The sequence below is a fragment of the Ophidiomyces ophidiicola genome (genome assembly GCF_022830035.1).
Source record: "Ophidiomyces ophidiicola strain CBS 122913 chromosome Unknown scaffold_4, whole genome shotgun sequence".
Taxonomy (NCBI): Eukaryota; Fungi; Ascomycota; class Eurotiomycetes; order Onygenales; family Onygenaceae; genus Ophidiomyces; species Ophidiomyces ophidiicola.
Window position 1 is genome coordinate 230,170 of NW_026054644.1, and position 22,827 is coordinate 252,996.

At 50.3% G+C, this 22,827-nt stretch overlaps 7 protein-coding genes across 7 annotated transcripts; 4 read left to right on the top strand and 3 right to left on the bottom strand.

The window, feature by feature from the left end:
* Positions 1-1,682: 1,682 nt before the first annotated feature.
* LOZ57_001504 (uncharacterized protein) lies at positions 1,683-2,618 on the top strand (the record flags this gene model as incomplete). The annotated part of the gene is made up of 3 exons (XM_049250592.1): positions 1,683-1,940; positions 1,992-2,185; positions 2,252-2,618. The coding sequence occupies 3 exons, from the start codon at positions 1,683-1,685 to the stop codon at positions 2,616-2,618; spliced, it is 819 nt and encodes a 272-aa protein (XP_049110176.1).
* A 712-nt stretch (positions 2,619-3,330) lies between these two features.
* GUA1 (GMP synthase (glutamine-hydrolyzing)) lies at positions 3,331-5,755 on the top strand (the record flags this gene model as incomplete). The annotated part of the gene is made up of 14 exons (XM_049250593.1): positions 3,331-3,398; positions 3,454-3,474; positions 3,533-3,536; positions 3,599-3,633; positions 3,694-3,794; positions 3,851-4,672; positions 4,742-4,818; positions 4,884-5,001; positions 5,054-5,081; positions 5,150-5,297; positions 5,365-5,422; positions 5,491-5,571; positions 5,644-5,675; positions 5,729-5,755. 14 exons carry the CDS (start codon positions 3,331-3,333, stop codon positions 5,753-5,755), a joined length of 1,620 nt encoding a protein of 539 aa, XP_049110177.1.
* A 537-nt stretch (positions 5,756-6,292) lies between these two features.
* Positions 6,293-7,261, bottom strand: LOZ57_001506 (uncharacterized protein; the record flags this gene model as incomplete). Its single annotated transcript, XM_049250594.1, has 3 exons — positions 6,293-6,760; positions 6,826-7,130; positions 7,195-7,261. 3 exons carry the CDS (start codon positions 7,259-7,261, stop codon positions 6,293-6,295), a joined length of 840 nt encoding a protein of 279 aa, XP_049110178.1.
* Positions 7,262-8,516: 1,255 nt separating this feature from the next.
* Positions 8,517-10,914, bottom strand: LOZ57_001507 (uncharacterized protein; the record flags this gene model as incomplete). The annotated part of the gene is made up of 4 exons (XM_049250595.1): positions 8,517-9,773; positions 9,820-10,543; positions 10,603-10,756; positions 10,824-10,914. 4 exons carry the CDS (start codon positions 10,912-10,914, stop codon positions 8,517-8,519), a joined length of 2,226 nt encoding a protein of 741 aa, XP_049110179.1.
* A 314-nt stretch (positions 10,915-11,228) lies between these two features.
* Positions 11,229-12,008, top strand: LOZ57_001508 (uncharacterized protein; the record flags this gene model as incomplete). Its single annotated transcript, XM_049250596.1, has 1 exon — positions 11,229-12,008. One exon carries the CDS (start codon positions 11,229-11,231, stop codon positions 12,006-12,008), a length of 780 nt encoding a protein of 259 aa, XP_049110180.1.
* Positions 12,009-12,218: 210 nt separating this feature from the next.
* Positions 12,219-15,920, bottom strand: IMH1 (Golgin imh1; the record flags this gene model as incomplete). The annotated part of the gene is made up of 4 exons (XM_049250597.1): positions 12,219-12,261; positions 12,320-15,380; positions 15,444-15,861; positions 15,912-15,920. The coding sequence occupies 4 exons, from the start codon at positions 15,918-15,920 to the stop codon at positions 12,219-12,221; spliced, it is 3,531 nt and encodes a 1,176-aa protein (XP_049110181.1).
* A 286-nt stretch (positions 15,921-16,206) lies between these two features.
* On the top strand, positions 16,207-22,132 carry SED2 (Tripeptidyl-peptidase sed2; the record flags this gene model as incomplete). The annotated part of the gene is made up of 8 exons (XM_049250598.1): positions 16,207-16,244; positions 16,297-16,680; positions 16,733-17,431; positions 18,673-20,331; positions 20,396-20,665; positions 20,813-20,927; positions 20,987-21,222; positions 21,277-22,132. 8 exons carry the CDS (start codon positions 16,207-16,209, stop codon positions 22,130-22,132), a joined length of 4,257 nt encoding a protein of 1,418 aa, XP_049110182.1.
* Between the last annotated feature and the right edge of the window lie 695 nt (positions 22,133-22,827).

The following is a 22,827-nucleotide window of genomic DNA, read 5'->3' on the forward strand; positions in this document are numbered from 1 at the left end:
CACCTTCGTGGAAGACGCAGCATTCGAGCCGGATCTGGAAGTCTCATCACCTGACGGGCGCTCCCTCCCCTCCCCAGGCCGGGCGATGTTTTTCTATCACCAACCTCCCGCTTGGCTCACGGCGCGGCCGGGCGGGCCTTATGGATGGGGAACCTTATGGTCTTCGCACATGTCCACGCTCCTCATCCGGCCCCCGGCCGCCAAGACTTCAGGGCTTTTGGTAGTCAACGAGTTGACGGCCGCTGAGCCGCTGACTCCTGACGAATATCTATGAACGCGGCTGCGAGAAGCTGGACAGGCACGCGAGCTGTCCGCACACAGTCGACTCTGGCCACGCGGCATCACTTTGCTGTATTCGCTGTCCCATGGCCGGCTTCCCTGTTTAGCGTCTCTGATTCAGCCGCTCGCTGCCTTGCTATCCCGCGACATGCTGCACTAATCATTAGCTTGCCTTCCTTGTTGGCATTTTGGCTGTTTCCCGCCGGCGATTTTTCGAGGCCTTCTAGCGCTGCAACCGGGATCGCCGCATCCGGCGTCTCTCCGCTCCCCAGATGTGTGCCGAGTGCCCACATCGCGAACCCACTCGGCCTGACGGTGAGATTGTTTCATGAATCATTGCTACTTCTACTATGCAGTTAGCTAAACCATGCCTAGTTACGGAGTACAGCCCATGAAATTCTCCGCGCTTTTGCGGCTAGTCACATCGTATCCTTGCTTCGCTTCCAATTTGACTTTTTCCCCTTGCAACTAACTAACTAGTTACACTAAAACTAATTACGCCGTAGAAAGAATTATCCGCTCTCCAATTCTTTTAACGGCTGGCGAACCGCTGTGATTCTGCAGACCCTTTTCTGCGGGGGCTCCTGAAATGAAACAGCACACTACTAAGTCAAATGGAGTCTGTTGAGAACGATGAACCTCTCCCATGCAGATCCACTAATGCCGTTGCAAATCTGCTACCCCTCCCGCCAGCGTGTACTATACTCGGATAACACACCCAGAAACCACATATTCTTACCTAGTAAGAATATTGCCGCCTTGTTTTCTCTTCTAGAGGCTTGCCAGACACCCTATGCTTGATAGCCGCCTTTAAGGCTTGTATTGTGCCGTTCCTGAAAATCGCGGAGGCGTTTTCTCGATGCCCCACGATTCTCATTTATCTCTCTCCAACACACGGATATATTCGAAACGCCAGAGCATCGCGGCTTGCCTCGAGTGGAATGATATGTAGGTAACAGTCGGACTGCATTCTGTGGAGACGACCCCTTTGAACACGCCAGCCTCATGGTCTCATGTGCAAAGATGGAGAGGTGGTAGATACATACCCCAACTTTGGCCTATTTCTCCCATGACCCACATACACACGGCAGAGGAGAAATATCCCATAGAAACATGTTTTTCCCCTGATATACAGTTCCACAATACGTTACATCTACTAGGTCATGCGTTTAACCCAGGGCTTTGTGGAGCGGCTTGTGCGCCCCATGAGGGAGAAGGCCTCTAAGAGCATCAATGGAAGAATCAAGGTGATATCTTCCAAAATGAAAGACATAAAAGCCTACCATTCCCACCACTTGACCTTACTTCTCTAGGTGCTTCATCCATCCATCTATCCATCTATCCATTCATTCCTTTCTTACTCCAGTCCCAGGTCGGCCTTTTTGCCATAAATTCAATTCAAAATGGCTCCAATTCTCGCAATTGTAACCTCCCTTTTACTGCCTGTTGCCTCAATGGCAGCAGCCATTCCTCAAGAGGGTGAGGACAGAATTATTGGTGGATCTCCAGCAAGAGAGGGCCAGTTCCCTTCCACCGTGAAGCTTCTGAAGGATGGCGAACAACACTGTGGTGGTGCCTTGATTGGCGACAGACTTGTTCTTACGGCAGCACACTGTGTTGGGGTCGCTGCTAGTAGCCTCTCAATTCGTGCTGGCTCTCTGGTAAGCTATTCCACTTTTTTGAAAATGACCATTTTCTCACCCTATCAACAGAAATGGGATGAGGGTGGCGTCACCTCCCGTGTTGCAAGAATTTCCAGGCATAGTTCATGGAACATGCCAAGGATGCACAATGATATTGCTCTCCTTCATTTGGCATCTCCCATTAAGGAGAGCTCAGTAATTAAATATGGTCGTCCGACGTCATCTACTGCTGATCCAACAGGCTCTGTCGTATCTGCTGGATGGTAATATTCTTCCAGCCATTGGCTATTAGATATACATTCAGAAGCTAACACTCTCATCTAAAATAGGGGCAGAACCTCCCCGACAGGGCCAGGCTCACCAAACTTGCTATTTATTCAAACTTCCATGATTGACCGCGCATCATGCAAAAGGTGGCACGCTTCGCTGGCTGAAACCATGATCTGTTCTGGAATCAGAGGCAAAGCTGTCTGCAAAGGAGACAGTGGTACCCCGTTGTACGACTCCTCAAAGAACATTATTGGCATCGTGTCCTTCGGTTCCAATGTTTGCTCCAACGATGGGGTTCCAGCGGTCTACACCAAAGTCGGCGCTTATGGCAACTGGATCAAACAAAACAGTGGCACTGGCGGTGGCCAGCCAGATCAACCCGAGGGGCCTGAGGAACCTGAGGAGCCAGAAGTCTCCCGGTTCTAGGGAAAGCAGACAAGAGGGCGATTTAACTGTGATTAATTGGTTTTCTTTTCTCAATTTCTATTCATTTTTAGTATTTTTCAGTCTGTGACAGAAGGCTATGTGCAACGCATGTCAGCCAGTATGGTATGCTCGGCTAGTGTTCGGTTTCCACGATCCGGCTAAGCACTCCCAATGCTAATTAGCCGTCTATTTGCCATGTTTGCGCATTTTTAGTGTAGGATAGTACGAAGATTCCTTCATAATGAATCAAGGGCTCTTCTTCTCTATGTGCTGGTATTTTCGAAAGAAATCAGAGCATCTTTTTCAGTTGACTGGTGAGCAAGTCTGATATTTATCATGCCAGGGTCTTTCTAAGACTGATTTACTATCAGCCACTCCATACTATATTTCCCTGTATGAAACACTCCGTAGGCCTAACCTATAGTTAGGTTATAACTCACCACTGTGAAGCTGGAGTATGTCACCGGTCATGTGATGACGCTAGTTGTTAGTAAATTGGTTACCTCGTTAATTAACTACAGAGTTGGGCCCTAGCTATTAGTTAACTAGTTAAGTAGCTAAACTGGTTAACTTAGTTAGTTAACTAACTAACTGACACAAAATTTGCTGATAAGCGCTTTATCGGATCAAAGTGGGATATCAGTCTTGGGATCTAAGGCAGCCCACACAAAACATCGATAAGTCCTCCCCGAAAGACATTACGCCTACAGCTATGGAAGCTGAAAAGCCACCCCATTCGGTGTTCGATACTATACTCGTTCTCGACTTTGGCAGCCAGTAGTAAGTCCATGACGAAACGCGGTGAGAATGAGTAATATTGACCGGAGTCGAACAGCTCGCACCTGATCATTCGAAGGTATGAACTCCCAGCTGATATGTATATGTGATAGTTTCTGATTCCTTGGTTTGTACAGATTGGTTCGTTACCCCTGAAATCTAGTCCGGTCCAGCATATGCTGATTCTTTTCTCCTTTGGCTAGAGAGAGCTCAATGTTTACTCCGAATTAGTGCCATGGTACGTGTGATATGCGGAGGCTTCCAATAGTCCTTTTACTCACCAGAGCTTTTTGCGCAGCACGTTGAAATGCGCTGAACTGTCGTGGAAACCTAAGGGCATTATTCTTTCTGGTGGCCCATACTCTGTCTACGAGAAAGATGCCCCACACATTGACCCAGGTGCGCACTACTACTTAATGACTCCGACCAAATACCAGCATACTGACGCTGTATAGAATTCCTGGAGCTTGATGTTCCGGTTTTAGGTATATGCTACGGATTACAGGAAATCGCATACCGTTTGGACAAAGCCAATGTCAATGCAGGCACTGCACGAGAGTATGGACATGCAGACCTTACTGCAAAAAGGCTGGACAATCAGGGACACGTCGATCGTTTGTTCTCCGGCATCAAAGATAATGCAAAGGTGTGGATGAGTCATGGAGATAAACTTGTGAAACTCCCGCAGGACTTCCATACCATTGCTACCACCGGAAATTCCGAATACGCCGGCATTGCCCATGAAACTAAGCCTATCTATGGAATCCAATTCCATCCGGAAGTTACCCATACTCCAGATGGCATACACTTGATCAGAAACTTTGCGGTAGATATCTGTGGCGCCCAGCAGAACTGGACAATGGCGAAGTTTGTTGATCAAGAGATTGCTCGCATTCGTAAATTGGTGGGTGAGACGGATCACGTCTTGGGGGCAGTTAGTGGCGGAGTCGATTCGACTGTTGCCTCAAAGCTGATGAAGGAGGCCATTGGCGATCGATTCCATGCCGTTCTTGTGGATAATGGCTGCATGCGCTTAAATGAATGCCAGCAGGTTCATGCAACATTAGGGACACATTTGGGTATCAACTTGACTGTTATTGATGCCTCGAAGCAATTTTTGGATGGTCTAAAGGGAGTTACGGACCCTGAGAAAAAGCGAAAGTTTATTGGCGGCAAATTTATTGATGTTTTTGAAGAAGAGGCATTAAGGATTGAAGCTACAGTTGAGCACACAGGTGGAAAGGTAAAGTGGTTCCTTCAGGGAACCCTCTATCCAGGTATGTTTTGTGATATTCTGGGGACTTTTCACTCTCAACTTAAGAATACTAACTTGAATTTACAAAAAGATGTTATTGAAAGTCTTTCCTTCCGAGGCCCAAGCGCTACAATTAAAACGCACCACAACGTCGGCGCTCTTCCAAAGGTCTGCTAGTACTCCGTACTTGCTCTATATGTTTATGCTACAGACTAACGGCAGTCACCTTTTAGAGAATGCAAGAAGGTGCAGGCTTGAAGCTTATTGAGCCTCTTAGAGAGCTGTTCAAGGACGAGGTTCGCCAATTAGGAAGAGAACTCGGCATTCATAATGATCTAGTGATGAGGCACCGTTAGTACCCATAATAAACGCTACCGAAATTGACCTAACACGAAAACTCTAGCATTCCCTGGCCCCGGAATTGCCATCCGGTAAGTAAATTTAGACCGGCCTTTATTCTCTTACACTTGATGATAACTGACCACTGTTGTCCGAACAGTGTTTTGGGAGAAGTCACCCCCGAACGTGTTGAAATAGCTAGACAAGCCGACCACATTTTCATTTCCATGATCCGTGAGGCCGGCTTATATGATAAGATTGCTCAAGCCTACGCAGCTTTGGATCCAACCAAGGCAGTTGGTGTTATGGTAAATACATTCTGGGTCAACATGTTGACGATAACTTCAAGTCACTCGGGTCTAAGGTATTTTCTAGGGTGACAAACGAGTCCATGCCGAAATGATTGTTTTACGAGCCGTCGAGACGACCGATTGTAAGTAATACCCCCCCTTTTTGGACTTCAATTTATATAGTTCAGGATTGTCCTAACTTCAAATGCAGTCATGACGTGTACAGCCTATCCATTCTCCCATGAATTCCTTTCAAGGGCTTCAACAAGGATTATCAACGAGGTCCATGGTGGTTCGTTTTAGTTCTTTACATTCCCTAAATCTGTCCTACTTAAACCCCTCTGTGGCTGACTTATTCCAATAGTGTCCCGTGTTCTCTATGACATCTCTTCGAAGGTTAGCACCCACCATTTGAAATCAATAAAAACATAAACTAACTTGAACCAAAGCCTCCTGCGACCATTGAAATGGAATAAAATACATTGACGGGCTATATTGATTATTGTCGTTATATTACAAAAGTACGGTGGCGGCTCTAGCTTTTGACGGTGTAGGCCTGGTTACTGAGATTTCTACGATTATCTGTTTTGCCGTAAGGTGAATATAGGATCAGATCAACTTCATAGCATCAATGAAAGGATACAGACTTAAAGAGTACTTGGAAAAAGCGCCCAGTCAACAGCGCTGCCAGAGAGTAGAACACCACAAATCAACCGTATCACTTTTTCCCCGCTCGCCTGTTCTTCGCGTTGTACTCTCGCCGGTGCGGCGCGAAATGGAATTGTTCCTAGTAGTTACTAGACATCAAATTATGCAACAGGACGACGCCAACCAACCCCACCCAGCGCCGAGAAAAAAAAAAAAAAAAAAAAAATACAAAAGAAACAAAAATATAGGTGTTTTCAAAGCCAGTGGCAATAACCCCCCGAGGAAGCAAAACGACGTAGTGATAAAAGAATTTTCACGGTCCAAATATCAGATGGTTCGGCAGATTCAAGGCCAATGACACAGGTCTAAGAAGGCAAACTCGGGAGCGGGGCACCTTCAATCTTACCGACTCCTGACGGGTCGCCCGATTCATCGCCAACCATTTCACTACGGAGTCTCTTCGCAAAATTGGTGTTGCCTAAAAAGGCAGCTTCTTCGTGCTGGTGCTTTCGTACGCCCAGGCCTGCCACGGCGATGCGGTTTAGCGCGTTAAGTTGCTCGGGCTGGCCGGCGGCCTGGCCTACGGCAACTGCAGCGGCCTGTGCCGCCGTGACAGAGGGGTCTGGGCGGGTTTGCGTCAGGTCAATGTTTGCGGGCAGTTCCGGGACATCGCTCTGAGTATCGATCAAGCGAGACTGGAGGCCAATGATGTATTCGCGAAGCTGATAGTTTTCGGCCTGGAGCGCTTTGTAGTTCTCAGACATGATTTCGTATTCCTTCACCTGCTCTTCCAGTTTGCGAATGTATCCTTCCTTCCGCTGACGAAAAGCTCGCTATCATGCACGTGTCAGCGATCTAATGGTCTTCTTATCTGACATCACACGAGCAGATGACATACCTGAGCCGCACGATTCTGGGCAGCGCGTTTCGATGTCGACAGTTCGCGCTTTCCATACATCTTACGCGTCTCGGAGCCCTGGTCCTGCATCATCTGATCTGGGGACTGAGCCGACTGCTGGGACTGGGGCGGTTGCGGGGGCGCAGGGATCATGCCGGCCGTGGGGGGGCCACCCGAGATAGAGGGATCGATATTGGAGTGGTCTCTCATGGGCTGGACGTGCTGCATTCCCGGCTGGGGCCGCGGCGGTGGCGGAGCGCCATGGCCTGCCTGGAGCTGGGCGGCAAGAAGCTGGTCATGGAGAACTAGACGGCGAGGGCAGGTTAGTCATCTGGGGACCGTAGGACGGTCGGCGACGGCGCGACGTACCTTGGTCTGCATGGTCCTGTGAGGCCGAGTACTTTCGCCAGGCGGCGAGGAGATCAGAGTCAGCCATGACCAGTCGCCAAAGAACAGGAAGGTAGGGGAGGAGAGGGGGTCAGGGAGCAGCAGAGGAGAGGCAACGGCGTGATGGGGAGGGGGGGAGGGAAACAAAGAATGGGGGAGAGACAGGGCGTGGTTGCGTGGAAGATCAAGGGAACTGGAACTGCGCATCACCGGCCACAGACGCCGCAGTGAATGTGTGATGCGGCAGCGCACGCGGCTGGCACGGCTGTCTCAGCCCATGCTGGCGTCCCAGCAACGCACAGCAGTGTGTATGTGAGGTGCAGAGGTGTTTGATCTGATGCTCGAGCCAGCTTACCTGGACAGAATGGGCGGTGTTGGGGTTGCCGCTCGCCTTGGAGGGATCAGAGGGCGGCTGCTGGTGTGGGTGGGAGTGTGGATGCTGCTGCGGCGCGGGGGCGAGGGCCTGTGGAGGCTGCTGTTGTTGCTGCTGGGCCTGTTGCTGTTGCTGCTGTTGCTGCTGGGGCGGCGCCGGCTGCTGGCTGGGCTGCTGCATGGCGGGCGAAGTCTCGTCTGATTATGTAGGCGAAGCTGACTGTCGTTCGCGCTGACTGAGCGAGTGCGAGATGCCTGATGAGTCATTCGCGAGGGCCGCCGCTGCCTTATATAAGCCCGCGCCCCATTAGTCAGCGCTCGAGGGCTGCCCCCGTCAGCTGACAAACCAGCCGCCCCGTGACCGCCGCCGTCGGCCTGCGCCGCCGCTGCCCCGGTTACGCAGTGCGAACTTACGAACTATGCCTGCCCACGCCCGAGTACGGAGTCCGGAGTATAATAATAGTAGGGCTATGTATGTATGTGGTTAGTTAGTACGCCAGGGCGTCGGCGACCAGCCAGCCGCGAGTCCACCAGCGAGGACTGTGCAGCCCGCGAAGCATCCGGCTCACCAGCACGTCGCGGTGTGATCCCCATACACACACGTCAGCTATCGCTGCGCGACAAACGGGCTGCTGTTCCGCAGGCCCGCGCCGGCTCTGCGGCAGAGTCACAATTCCGGATACTGTGTTCTTGCGCTCAGGATCACACTCGCAGCCGCCGCGCCGTCGTATCGCCTTGCTGATGAATCCGATCTAGACCCGCTTACGCAAGCACCCGGCCGGAACAACTTCAGCCCGAATCCATTGACATCACCCACACCAGCACGTTACAATACACAAGCAGAAGAACAAGGCGCGCCAATTATCGCTTGATATCAACAGACGCACCGCTCTCAAGACACCTCGCGATGCCACACCACACCCGCTCCCAACTCATTGCTTCTTCTTTTCTGGCGGCGGCGCCGTGTAGCCCGCCTGGATGATCCCCACACCCGCCAGCGCTGCCTTCTTCCAGCCGCGCTGGTGCTTCCAGAACATCTCCGTCGGGTTGGCTGACTGTTGGCAGGAGCGCCGCGCGTCTTCCTCAAGCGTTTCGCGCGTCACATGCTCCGCTGCGACCTCCTCCACCTTTTCGTTCCCTTCTGTCCCGTCTGGCGAAGCGTCATTCTCTGGTAAGATGGTGCCCAAGTATGCTTTGCGGACCATATACCGTTGCGCCCTCTCGTGCCGAGTCTCCGGGCTATCAATCTTGGAGAAGAAAATCTGCACACCCAGCCGAGCAAGCAAGTACAGATGTTCGGAGAAGAATATAGTCAGCAACAGTAACCATCCCGTAATTTGCGATGGAGTGCCGTCCGGCCCCTTCTCCCCGTCTGAGAACATATACACCAAAGCCGCGCTGGTAATGCTGCCCAACCAAGCCAAGAATCCAAGCGAGTCTAGCCATGGCCCAATGGTATCGGATCGCAAAGGGACGGGACGTTTGCACTCATTGCAGATCTTGATGAAATCCGATCGCAACTCAACCCAGTTATTGATCAAAAAAGATACAGGCACCAAGGGCCACACGGGCGAAAAGAGTGCCATGTAGCCAAACTGAACGCACATCTCACGAAGATCCGTAGTGACATCGTATTCGCTAAGCTCTGATTCCTTGCGAACTCGTGCTAGGAATTCCGCTTCGGCTGGACAATCTTCAATTTGGTTCACCACTGGGGAAGAAGCTGCTGTCTGATTCTGTTTCTTCTCCTCTTGCATCTCGGTATACTTATTAAGTACTTTTCGCTTGACAAACGGTAAGACTGTCTCAAGCCCAAAATTGACAATCTGAGCGGTGACTGCGAAATATATCACCTGCCCTCGTAATCTGGTTCTATCGATTTGAAATTCAGTCTTAGGTGTTGCCGTCTTTGTATCCGTATCACCAGAGAGAAATGGGCGAGTCGTAAGGTTGAAGATATCCAAGTATGGAACTATGCTCTGTGCAAAAGGGACATATACAAACGCGGTCAAAAATATCGGTAGATATGAGGTGATGAAGTTGAGAACGAATATCTTTTGAGTCAGTGCAACATCATAACTATCTTGACACTCGTAATTCTCATACTCAGTTAGTTGAGTAGCAATTGTCGTAAGAATGCCGCTGATAGTTGGGACCATCAAAGAAAGAATAATGGTAGGAATAAATGCCTGTTAAGGTTAGTATGGAGCCAAACACCGGATAGGATATACTTACTAGATATGTTTTAAATGGGCCCGAGTAGATTTCTGCGATAAAAATTTCAATGGCAAAACAAAAAGCTATCAGGGTTCCTAAAGCAAGTACTGCAGCGAGTGCAAACGGGACCTGCAGAAGCTGCCTCGCCAACCGAGTTTTCGCTGGGAAAACGAGGATTTTTTCACCTGTGACCGAGTCCACGACTTCTTTTTCATGTTTAAACTGCCGTCTCTTTGACTTGATCGCAGACACACCTTTTACGTTCCAGCGGAGTTTGAGATCAACTTCCTGCCGCTTCCAGAACTCGACAAATACGAGGCAGGCCAAGGAATTCACCAACGCAAAAACAATAGAGAACTGGCCCAATAGAACCCAGCATGCAGTGCCAAATGCGGCGGGGAACATCAGGAAAGTGAAGTAAGTCTGCAGGAACGCAAAGTAGAACGCAACTCTTTCGCCCAGCTTGGCACGGATCTGGTCAAGATCGTGGCGGCTGAGCAGTGTTTTACGGCTCCAGTTCAGGATCCATTCCTTATTAACTTCCTTATCGTGGAGAGGGAAAACTGCTTCCACATGCTTCCACTCTCCGTGTTTTGGAGTTATGCCTGCACCACCATCACTCCGCGATGCAGTAATCATATGATAAACCGTGCGCAGCCGTTCAGCCTCTGTAATATCCTCAGACTCTTCTTCATCGGCATGAGGTTGAATCTGGCGAACACCATATAGCCAGTCTCGCACGCTGAAAGATCGTTAGCTCCTTGCTGTGTTGACAGGGGACCATTCCACGAGTCTACGCACCGCCCGCGATGGACAGCCTTATCCAATTGGCTCTCCACAGCCTTGAGGAACACGAAGAGTGTGCCATTAGTAGCAGGCCGCACGGACGTCTCCAAACCCACCGAATTCAGCGCCTTGACAAGTCGTTTAAACTGATGGATAGCGTCGGCCTGGTCTGATGAAAGAGAAAACAACACATCAGCCAAGGCTCACGACTCCAGGAACACGCCATCGCAACTTACCTCCCTCGCTAAAGCGGTAAAGAATCACATACTCTACGTGAAAAATCTGCTCCCACGTAGATCGGCGCTTTAGGTCAAGGTTCGGCTCCATTGCGAAAACGTGTCTGGAGCTTCCTAGATGTACACTCAGCAACAAGAGGCCTTGCCAGGGCCGCAGACTTGGAGAGCGTGGGTTGGGGGCTGGTTTGGCGACAGCTCATAGTCAGTGGCGAATCGGGCTAAGCGCAATCCAGTGACGTCACCCCCTAAGTGAAGCCTCCCAGCGACTATCAGAAGCTCGCCCAAGCCATGCACTCCGTCATATCAAAGAAATACACCCGTGCCATGGCCCGCCCGTCAAGCTGCCCGCCCTCTAGGCTGCTGGTCGGACTTCCTAAAAAAACACCATACCTGCGGTTCATGAATATGCGGCGCCTGGAGGAGGATGTGGTCGCTCAGTCGCGCAGGAGCGGCTCAGATCCAAGAGAAAGCCCGTTTCTCGTTGTGTTCGACGTGCCCCCATCGATGAGTGAGCTCCTTGAAAACTCACCCAGCGATTTTCAAAAGCATCACACTGTGCTAGATAAAAGAGAACAAATTCTTGTTATTGAGACAATGGTCTCAAACCCCCATGAGACCGCTGCTGTTGAATTTGGAAACCAATTATATAGCAAGGTAAGGTCCATGGGACTGAAACCACTCTCGACTGGATGCTCCACGGTTGAAGAGGGAAATTACAGGAAGGAACCAGATGGTTCCTGGTGGCCAGAAAAAAAGCACAGAGCAGAGATGTCCCATCAATGGCCTAATGTTGTACTGGAAGTGGGATATGCTGAGAGGGATGCTAAGTTGGCAATTGATGCACAAGGTTGGCTGGAGGCAGCTGGTTCAACAGTTCAGATTGCAATAACAGTAAAAATCGACCGAACAACACCTCAAATTCATATTAAAGCATGGGAGCCTTCCTATATAGGACGAGGCACTCGGTCGAACCGCCCGAAAGCAAGGGTGAAACAAGACATATGGGTTACACATGCAAATGGTGCCAGCAGAGCCTCAGATACCCTGGAGCTTGACTTCGAGAAGATATTTGATCGGCCAAGGAATCCGGCGAAGCCACAAGAACAGAACGTTATCTTCTCAAAAGAAGATCTAGTGGACCTAGCTGAAGACGTCTGGTTTTTTCAAAATATGGTGGAAGCCTAGGCAGATGATGGTAAAAGAAAATACATCGATAAGGATAGTCTGAAATAAGGAGACCGCGCTTGGCGATGAAGGTCTCCCTAACGTTGTGGTATAAACGGCAATAGAACAACACTTAGAGTCAAGCCCTTTGAGGCGAAACCCCTGGAGGGAAAATAAAAATAATAAGCTATTAATATCTTTTATGTATATACATACATGCCGCCAGCTATCTCACTTTGACGAGATAGCTGATATCCACTTCTGTTCATCGTTGCTGCATGCAAAGGCGTCAGTCATGGATCAAATATAAGACTCTAGTGTGTCAGACTTACGCATCAAAATGTAAGAGCATGCCTAGCACAGGTATCAGTTGCTTCTGGTGACTTTTATCCTTTTGTTCCAGGAACTGCAGCAAGACGTTCTTGAGGTATACATGGTCGATGGTTCCTCCTCCAGGCGCTGTGGGCGGCTCACCAGGTGCTAGACTGCCGTTGCGCGTCCTGGACGGAGGCGACAATACACGCTGGGCTGCCGAATCAATGGATGACCGAGGCGTACGGCCCCCAGATTCTACCCGCCGTTTATTGGCATTGATAGCTTTCAGATCCTCGGATAAGGACTTGTTCGTCTTGCGAGCTTTGTCAAGTCGCTGATTCGCTTCTTCTACAGCATGGCGAAGCTCCGACCTCTCCCGGTCAAACTCGCGTGTTTGCTTCTCGCTTTCATCCAGCGCATCCCGCAGTTGCGACATGGCCTCCTTGACGTCTGTCAATTCTTGTTTCGATCGCTCCATTTCCATCTCAAGCTCCTCCCTACGCCGTTTCCATTCCTTTTGGGAATGATGTAGCTCCTCCCGGTCCTCCTCAGCACTACGCAGGGATCGTTCGGCCTCGCGCGCTTTCGTTTTCAACTCTTCCACTTCTCTTGCTCGCCTGCGGCCAACCGTATTTGCCTCATCTTCAGCTCGATCACGCTCTTCAATAGCAGTTTCTAGTCGCTCCTTAAAGTCTCGGACTTTGTGCTCCGCCCTCAGCTCTACCTCGGAAAGTAACCGACGCATAGTTTCACCCTCCCTGGTCCTCTCCGTCAGCAGCCTCTGAGCATCGGAAAGCTCTTCCTCCAAACTTTCACAGCGCTCACGGGCCTCCTTAACCTGCATGGCTAGTTCAGATGTCTGATCACGCATGCTGTTCATCAAACTTTGCGCGCTTGCATGCTGTGCTGTTTTCAACTGAATCTCGTCATGTAAATTCCCAAGTTCCCGGTTCAATTTCGACACCTGCTCATCCAGTTCCCGCACCCTGGAGCCAGAGGTTCGGAGTTCTTCCTGTGCCTTTGAAAGATCTTTCGTTATCAAATCGATTTTCTCGACGGCCTCTTTGTTCTGCGTTTCCGATGACCGAATATCGGATCGTGCGGCCTCAAGAGCCTGCTCGGCTTTAGAGCGGCCATTGGTCTCCTGACTTATTTTCTGATTGAGCGTTTTGGCCTCTGACTCCTTTTCACTAATAGCCGATTTCAAGTCTTTAATTTCTATTCGGAGATCCTCTTGCCGTCTCTCCAAGCGACCAACTTCTGCGCCTTTATTCTTCAACTCCTCTCTTGTAGCTTTCAGTTCGGTCGATTCTTGACGTAGCGTTTTTAACTCGGGTTGTATCTTCTGCAAGGCTTGACGTAGATCCGTAAGGTCCTTGAATCTAGCGGCTGCTAGTTGCTGAGCCGCGGATAAATCCGTCTCCAATGTTACGGCTTTCACTTTAAGATCCTCAAAATCAGTTACTAGATTTTTCCGGGCGCCCTCAGCATCGTCCTCAGAAGCTGAATTAGCCTTTAATGTGACGATTTCCTGTTCCAAATTGCCGATAGTCTTCTCAAGGGCGGCCTTTTCAACAGAAAGTTGCTTAACTTTATCCTTTGCTTCAACATGTTCTTGCCCGATATTCATGAGATCATCGCGTAGAGATTCGATTTCTTCTGAAAGGGTCTCTTCTCCTTTAAGCTTCGAGTGCAGGCGCTCGACAGCGGCGTCCTTTTCAGCCAGCTCAGTCTTGAGCGCTAGGACCTTGTTTTCTAGTTCATGAAGTGAATCGCTGGCCGAGCCACTGGAAGTTGGTTGTTGCATGGGAGCAGTAGTTGATCCCGCTGAGGTGGTCGCAGCATCTGCCTTTCCGCCTTTCTTTTTCTTTCTATTTTTCTTCTTTCCAGGAGCGGGAGCCGGTGCAGGACTAACTGCAATGCTTGCTGGAGGCGCCGTTTCTGTTTGTGACATAGTCAAACTCTCTCGAACTTCTTCGAAATCAGCGGGTTTACCACTTAAAATCAGCTCCTTAGCACTCTTCCATTTCTCGTTTTCCTTATAAATATCGTCTATAAAATCGACAAGATTTTTGGCATTCTTTTCTTCAGTTTCGCTGGAAACGAGACGAGATGTGAGGGATTCAACAGAAGATTCCGCATCTTTGAGTCGTGATTTCAGGTTCAAATAGACGCCTTGCAGAACTTCAAATCGTACCCGATCGAGAGAGGGATCTGCGGAACCAGCCGGATCTGCTGTTTTTATACGCCGCAATTCATCTGTTCTCTCTTCAAGCAGCATTTCCAAGTCCTCCACATCATCCGAACAACTCCTGAAGTCAAACTCCATGCCGCTCAGCCTAGATTTCAAGGAAATTATTTGGCCCCGTAAGTCGGAGCCCTCTTCCCGTAGCCGTGAATCAAGACGCTCATTTTTATCTCGCAGCTCAAAAAGCTCGCGAGTTGCAGCTTCCAGGCTGTGAACCATGCTCTCAGTAGACTCCCGAGCTACAGACAGATCTCCGTTCAGTTTGTTGATCTCCGTCCTAAGCTTTTCCACTTCCTGCTGCTTTTCATTTAGTTCCGCCTCTAGCTTTGGAACTTCGTTGTCGAAAGAGAAGAATTCCTCGGCCTCTTCTGGAGGAGGCGGAGACTTGAGAGGCTTGGCTTTAGGAGAGAATAGGCCACGAATCGAGGCTGCACGGGAGGTCATTGAAGTAGTCGGTGATTTCTGTGAGTTATCTAGTGAGTCTTCACCAGTTGTTGATGTCTGAATGCCGGGGATGTTCTGATCATTTACCGCCTCCTCAGTTAGGTTGGACCCAGGATCGTTGTTGTCCTGGCTAGTTTTCTGAACGGAAGCCTGATCAGAAATGTCGCGGGTGGCCTCGAATCGTTTCTTGTAATCATCCCTTTCGGCAGTCACCCGTTTCAACTCGTCAACCACCATATCTCCCTTAAGGGTCAGCTGATTCAGGTATTCGGTCAAGGACCGCGGTTCGCTTATAGAAGTCAGGGGCGTATTCTCTCGGAGTGCCGCTTCAAAAGGTTCGATCGACAGAACGCGGGCATGAGCGACTCGGTAGGCGCTGAGCAACTCTGCGATGAGGCACTATCAGTAAATAAAATTTGGTTTGGCAAAGAAGACGACATCTAGCGCACCTTGATATCTTGATTCCAACTTATCTAGTCTGCGTAGTTTGACCCGAACGTCCGTGGGCAGCTCAGTCGACGTGGGAGGCGCAGGCTTTCCGGGTGGAGGAGTCGATCGCGCCGGCTCAGCGACCTTGTCGTCGCTCTCACCAGCAGCTCCATTGACACTGGCTTCTGGCTCCGGACGAGGTGTACTAGTCCTCGTTGACGAATCATCGTCGCCAATAACAAACTCAGCATCGAACTCGGAAGGATCGGGGCTGCGTGTTAAGAAGCTGTTGTTTCTTTTGGTTCTCGCGCCGGACTGTCTGGCAGGCGACGCATTCGTACGGCGGGCAGCGGAGTTGGAACGGGAAAGCGAGTCCTGCCCTGCTCGCTGACGGGCTTGTTCTTCTGCGATCCGAGCATCGATAGCACCGCGAAGACGCTGCGATGGGTAAGCTGAAGCTCTTGAACGGGGGCTAGACGGCGCCTTACCGACAGCATTGCGGCGACTCACGCAAACGGGAGCCAGACAAAAGGGCTGAGAAAACAGAAGACAGCCGCGCAATGGGATGGTGAATGCGTGGTGGTTACGCGTAACCAGCAACTAACCCAGGGGTGTGTAGCTGTTCCGCCGGCAACCTTGAGAGGCGAAAGTCTTGATGTTGTAAACTCTCTGCCAACCGGCTCACCAACATTTCCAGCTGCTCCGTCATCGGTTTCACTGCAACAAACGCCCTCAGAACTTCGCGCCCTCCACTCTCAAGCCACGGAGATAAATATCGACGGCATGGCAGAGGATTCCCTCTCCAGACTGTGCAAGATCTGGTACGCATTTTTATTCCTCTCGGCTCTCCCACCTTGACTGACCAGCTCCAAGCCATATAAACTTGCCCAAGTACACGTGTCCGCGCTGCACTGCCCGTACATGCTCGCTTCCCTGCTCCAGACAGCACAAGCTATGGGCTGAATGTTCTGGCGTCCGTGATCCCGCCGCGTATATCAAACAGCAAGACCTGGTTTCCCCCGCGGCGTTCGATAAGGATTATAACTTCCTTACGGGCGTCGAGCGGTCCCTGGAACGCGCAGACAGGGATGCCGAGAATAGAGGAATTTATTTTGGCAAAACAGCGAGCCATAGGAAGCAGGCCGAGGATGCCGAGCTCTCTCTACTAAAGAGGTTTGAACTTCGGGAAATTGATGTTATACGGGCTCCAAAAGGGATGACCCGGAGCAAACAAAATATGACGAACTGGCATAAGAAGTGAGTTCATTGTGATTATGCCCATGTTACCCTGCTGCTGATACTGTACCAGGCGGAGGTGCCTCAACTGGACCTTGGAATTTGTTTTTCCGGGTGGTGAAAGGGCATTTACCAAATGCGTCGAAACAGACACAATAGGAACAGCATTTTCGAGGATGGAGTATGCAGATGAACATAATATGATAAAAAGGCCACCGAAAAAGAAGAGAAAACGTCAATCCGCCACAAAAAAGGAGTGCCTCGACTCACATCCACCGAACGAAACCGATAGCACCAGGCCACAATCATTACAGATCGAACGAGAGCGATCGCGTACCCTTAGTCCCGAAGTTCTTCAGCCTTCCATTGATAGCACCCCAAAATGCGCCCTTCCCAATATTGACCCTAATATTCACTTTTACCTACATCGACCCCGAACTCGCGCGCAGGTCCCTGTGCTTCTCCCCATTTCTCAGACCACTGCATTATGCGAGGCTCTTCGAGGGCGATCAATACTTGAGTTTCCAACTGTATATGTTTTATCCAGTGCGACGGACGGGTATGTTAATGTCCCACATATGCTTGAAGAAGACTACCTGAAGCAATACGGCACGGAGGATACAAATGCAAGGCAAATCGAGGAGAGAGACCCCGAACTGAACGAATCCTTTCAAGGCAAGTCGATTGAAGAGGCCTCTAGGCTGGAAAATATCGATGAGTCTCGAGTGTTAGAAGTATTGAAACAGGATGTGGGATGCTGGGGACAGAAGAGGTAGCATTGCTGCAAAATTTCGGTCTTCCTAAATAGTACGCTTTTCTTGATAGCCGCCTATCGAGCTCTGATACTCGAGTTCCTTTTGTCATGGTACCAGACCTAAATATCTAGTCGATTCTGAACGCCGAGTGAGTTTGTCGTACATGATCTTCTAATCCGTTAAATATGAATCTTAACCAAGGTTTAAGCCCTTTCGCCCTCAGGATAAGCAGCCCACCACTTCTTATCGTGGACAGCTGGTCTTGCGTGCTGTTCTAAATGTTGCTGGTAGGCAAAAGAACCCGAGCAGCCCTCGGTGCACGACGAGAGTTACCCGGGGCACGGGTAGCGGATGCAATAATTTCATAAGAATAGCGAACGGCCCCAATTTCCTTACAAAACTGCGACTAGTGGCACTCCCATCTCCAGTGACAATCTGTGGGATGCGATTCCCAGTCTGCAACCTCAATCTATATCTACACCAACAACGCTTAATTACGGATGCAACCACCTCCGCTCCAAGCTGCGAGTTACATATTTAACTAGTAGTGTGGTTAGCCCCGTCGCCCCCGCGATCGACATCTCTGCTCATCTGCAGATCCGCCACCCCAGCCATCAAACGTGGCTCCCGCTGACCGTCAAGTCTTGCGGCGTCGGATCAAGACCCGCCAAGTTAAATCAAGCAACTCAAGCTCAATCGTCTGGTTGATTCCCTTGCAATCTCCATGGGTTCGCGCCGGATTCTCGGACGAAATGCGAGCAAGGGTTTGCCTATCCCCGCACGATGCGGTATATACTCTGTACCACTACTCACTACTATGCCACACGCACAAGCAGGGGGATGCTGGTGCCCTTGTTTCGGCGCGATGACACTTTGGGCTTCCATACAGATATTGCCCTAACTAGTCCGCCCGCAGATCTTGTCAAAGCCTGCTCAGACTACTCCATACAATTTACAACTTACGAATTAGGAGGAAGACACGGCCTCACAATCGGGGAGAATATCTTGGCGGTTGACCCGCCCTTGTTGATCTTCGGAGACACTGGCCGAATGGCAGTAGAACCATTATGGGTTGGAACTTCAGGGAAGAATGATTTTTAGCATTCTCCCTGCATTCGACGCGGGGGATCTAGTTACGTTCGAACTTGGTGCCAGAGCTTATCTGCAAGCTGGACCCTACCATGAGTATTGACTAGGATGTTGACTGGATGTGTCATTTCGGCAATCCAGAGCAGCGCCAAAAGCAATGACACCCTAGGCGGAGCCTTGCAGACATAGGAACATGTCGACTTCCCGCGCGCAATATTGCACACGTTCGGTTGTATCTTATCTGCCGTGCCGACTTTGCCTCCGCATATAAAGACTCCTTGGGTTTCCGTTATGAGTGCCCGGTGTCGGCTATTCAGTTGGCACAAGCCTTGTTCATAATGTTGTCTTTTGGCCTGCTTCTCTCTGTTGCCCATCTCCTATTCGGGCTTGAGGCAGTGATTGCCTCGCCTGCAAATGGGTTCAAATTAGCAGAACGACTCCCCACCATCCCAGACGGATGGACCCAAGGAGATCGTGCCGATGCCGCAAGTCTTGTCCACCTCAAGCTCTCTGTGCGTGCGAAAAACCCCGAATTGTTACATCGCACTCTCCTCGAGATTTCGACCCCCGGTAGCCGTCGCTATGGTCAGCACATGAAACGTGATGAAGTTCAAGCTATGGTGGCCCCCGATCCCAAGGCCTCAGATGGCCTTGTTGCCTGGCTCCGGGAAGGGGGTGTGAAGGTCGAGAATATTGACAACCGTGGAGACTGGATCGACTTCTCCACCACCGTTGATAAGGCAGAACGACTACTCAACACTCAATTCTATCACTTCATGGACAAATCCAATAAGGTCCGTAAGATTCGATCGCTGGAATACTCGCTACCCTCTGGAATCTCACGGCATGTGCGAACTGTTCAACCAACTACATTTTTTGGACAAATGGAGCATCATCGCAGTCACATCCTTAGACCAATCAAGTCAATGTCTGATTTTGGAAGTAGCGCTGCTCTAAACACGCCGGCGACCCTTCGTCAGCTATACAGCATGCAGGGCTTCAAAGTCACAAACAAAACTAGAAATTTACTTGGTGTTTCTGGGTACCTCGACCAGTATGCTCGATATAGTGATCTAAATACTTTCATTCAACGATATGCCCCCGAAGCGAAAGGTGCGACATTTTCCGTCGAGCTTCTCAACGGCGGAAAGAATGATCAAAATTCCCGCCATGATTCCGTGGAGGCTAGCCTTGATATTCAGTATGCTGTCAGCCTTGCGTACAACACTAGTGTTACCTACTACTCTGCTGGAGGCCGTGGCCCACTAGTCCCAGATAATGAACAACCAGACCCGAAAGACAACCAGAATGAACCTTACATGGAGCAGCTTAAATACTTCGCTAGTCTTCCAGATGACAAGATTCCCACTGTTTTGTCAACCTCGTACGGCGAAAACGAGCAAAGTGTGCCTAAGGAGTATGCCAAATCCGTATGTGATGAATTCGCAAAGCTGGGGGCTCGGGGTGTGTCTGTGATTTTCAGCAGCGGTGATAGTGGAGTCGGAGCTGGTTGTCAAACAAATGATGGGCAGAAACGAGCTCGGTTCAACCCCATTTTCCCAGCTGCATGTCCATACGTAACATCGGTGGGAGCCACCGAGAGTACCAGCCCCGAAAAGGCGGTATCTTTCTCATCTGGTGGGTTTTCTGACGTGTTTCAGCGTCCCACATATCAGAACCAAGCCGTGAGTGCGTTCTTGTCGCAGCTAGGCGATAAATTTTCGCAGTACTTCGATAGGAACGGCCGTGGCTTCCCCGATGTTGCTGCTCAGGGAGTGGACTACGCCGTGTATGACCACGGACGCGTACGGCCAGTAGGCGGAACTAGGTACGTTGAAATACTGTGCGCATCTCAGTCACCTGCGAAACTAACAAGAAACTCCCGCATTTAGTGCCTCTGCACCAACCATCGCTGCCATCATTTCCAACCTCAATGAAGTGCGGCTATCGCAAGGGAAACCCGTTCTTGGATTCCTCAACCCTTGGCTGTACAGTAAGGGCCACCAGGGCTTCACGGACATTGTCAACGGCGCTGGAACGGGCTGCAACGGCGCGCACGGCGGGCCCCGCATTCCCGGGGCAGCATGGAATGCCGTTAGGGGATGGGATCCAGTCACTGGGTTCGGGACGCCCAACTTCAAGAAGTTGATGGCATTGCTACCGTAGGGGAGAGTAGCGTACTTCGTAGTTGTCGTTAGAATGTTGAGTAAAAAATGACATTGAAGTCCCACGCGCGCGTCGTATAACTAGCTGCTTAGTCATGACAGCTTCCTTCTGCCTGTGCCCAGCAAGACAGCTAATGAACGCAGAGCATCGACGCCAGCAACACCACGATGCTACTGTTCTAGCCATTTCTGCCCCTACAAGCCATACAGCTACTATGTTGATATCGAGCTAGCCATGGTTTCTTTCTGGCCGTGGAGGGTAAGTCGCCTTCCTGCCGCCCGTTGTCCAACGCCTGACCCAGCCCTTGATCTTTCCAGGGCCCGGATAACTCCCCAGCGTCCTTCGAGAAAGCTCTGTCGCAGCTGTCCAAGAGATTAGCAGAAACAAACAGCCATCTCGATAGGCTCCGCCAGCGCTCTCGTCGCTTCAAAGCGCTCTGGACACTGTATACGACCTTCATCTACATCCTCTACTCGGTCATTCTAGTCCTTGTTCTAGGCCGTGAGCGATGGGGCCCGCTTGAATATACGAGCCTTTGCGGCGGCCCAGTTCTGTATGTGTTTCTTCAGTGGTCTTTTCAAGCTTCTTCTGTGGCTAACCTGCCTAGCATCTACCTCGTCCGAGCCGCTGCAGCTAGTTTCTACAGTTATCGCATATCCAAATCGCAAGCCGTGCTCGACGATCTCCAAAAACAACGGAATGATACAATTGAGAAGCTGAAGGAGGCCACGAAGTACAATTCCACTCAGCAGCTTCTAGAGAAATATGGCGGAGCACCAGCAACACCACAGCGCGCAAACGAGGACGCGGATACCGTAGAAGGACCCAACGGAAAGAAGCGCAGGGATCTTGAGCGTCAGGCGTCTCCGCATCCCCCCTCTAATAGAACCGGACTCTCTCCTCCGCCTACAGCAAACATTCCGAGACTGTCTAGCCCGGCTTCTACCCCCCAGCCCCCACCAGATCGCCCTCAAACCTCCGGTGGCATCGCATCGCACCCCCTACCTCAAATTACCTCACTAGATGAGCCGGGATTTCACCCAAACGCATTTCCTACATCATTCTATAGCGAATCTCGCCAACCTAAGTGGTACGACCGCGTGCTCGATGTCCTACTAGGCGAGGACGAAACGCTGCCGAAAAACCGAGTAGTCCTTATCTGCCAGCAATGTCGCTTGGTCAATGGCCAAGCACCTCCCGGCGTCCGGACTGAGGAAGAGCTAGGAGCATGGAGATGCGGTAGCTGTGGAGCTTGGAACAACCAAAACGACAAGTCACAAAAACTGGCTACCGATACTCTCCCTAACCCTTCACCCCTTTCCAACGATTCTCAGACTCGCAGCAAAAGCGTCCCTGATAATCTTGGGCAAATAGTCGCCGCTGTGGAAAGCCTAAACTCTGTTGATGAACCATCCCATGTACCTCCAGAGACCGTTCTCAGTGCAGAAGGTGAAGATCGCTGACGGCTTACTGCCGGTGACGAAACAGTTCATAGCTGAATGAAACCCAGTCAGCTCCTACAATTCTGTCATACTATGCAGATATCTTATGCTCTCGTTCTTCTGTTATTATACAGTATTAGTTACATATATATCCTATGCTATTTTTTCCTTATCGAGAGAGGCAGAACTGCGTGAGAGGTTGCACCTGTAGCCCCTTTCGGAAGAGGTCCCTGCACTATTGGTAACCACTGTATGCCCCAACTCATCTTCTCTTGATCCGAGGCGGCCAATTCCACGTCATCGAAGCCTGCCTTGACTTAGAAAACCTCGACCACGGCTGCATCTCCTCCCTCTGTCATATATTGGACTCTGCGCTATTACTCTCTGAACCTAGATGAAACAATATGATTGATGTTTCTTAAGATTCACCTCTGGTTCACCATTTTGATTCTATGGCGAGCGCGTTTGTACCCCTTTTTACCTCTCATCTCTGTGGTTTATTTTCAAGCATTTCATTTCAGTATAAACGCAACCTCTAGGTTAGTTGTGTCATTAGCATACACCCTTTCACGGTACTCCATCCCCAGGAGATCCAAGAAGAATCGCTTTATAAGCACCTCTAGTTGACTCAAAATGAATAACTTCGCTGATACAAGGGAGAAGTTATCTCTTTCATTTATACGAAAGTCGTATCTACAGGAGCTCCAATTTGAAAA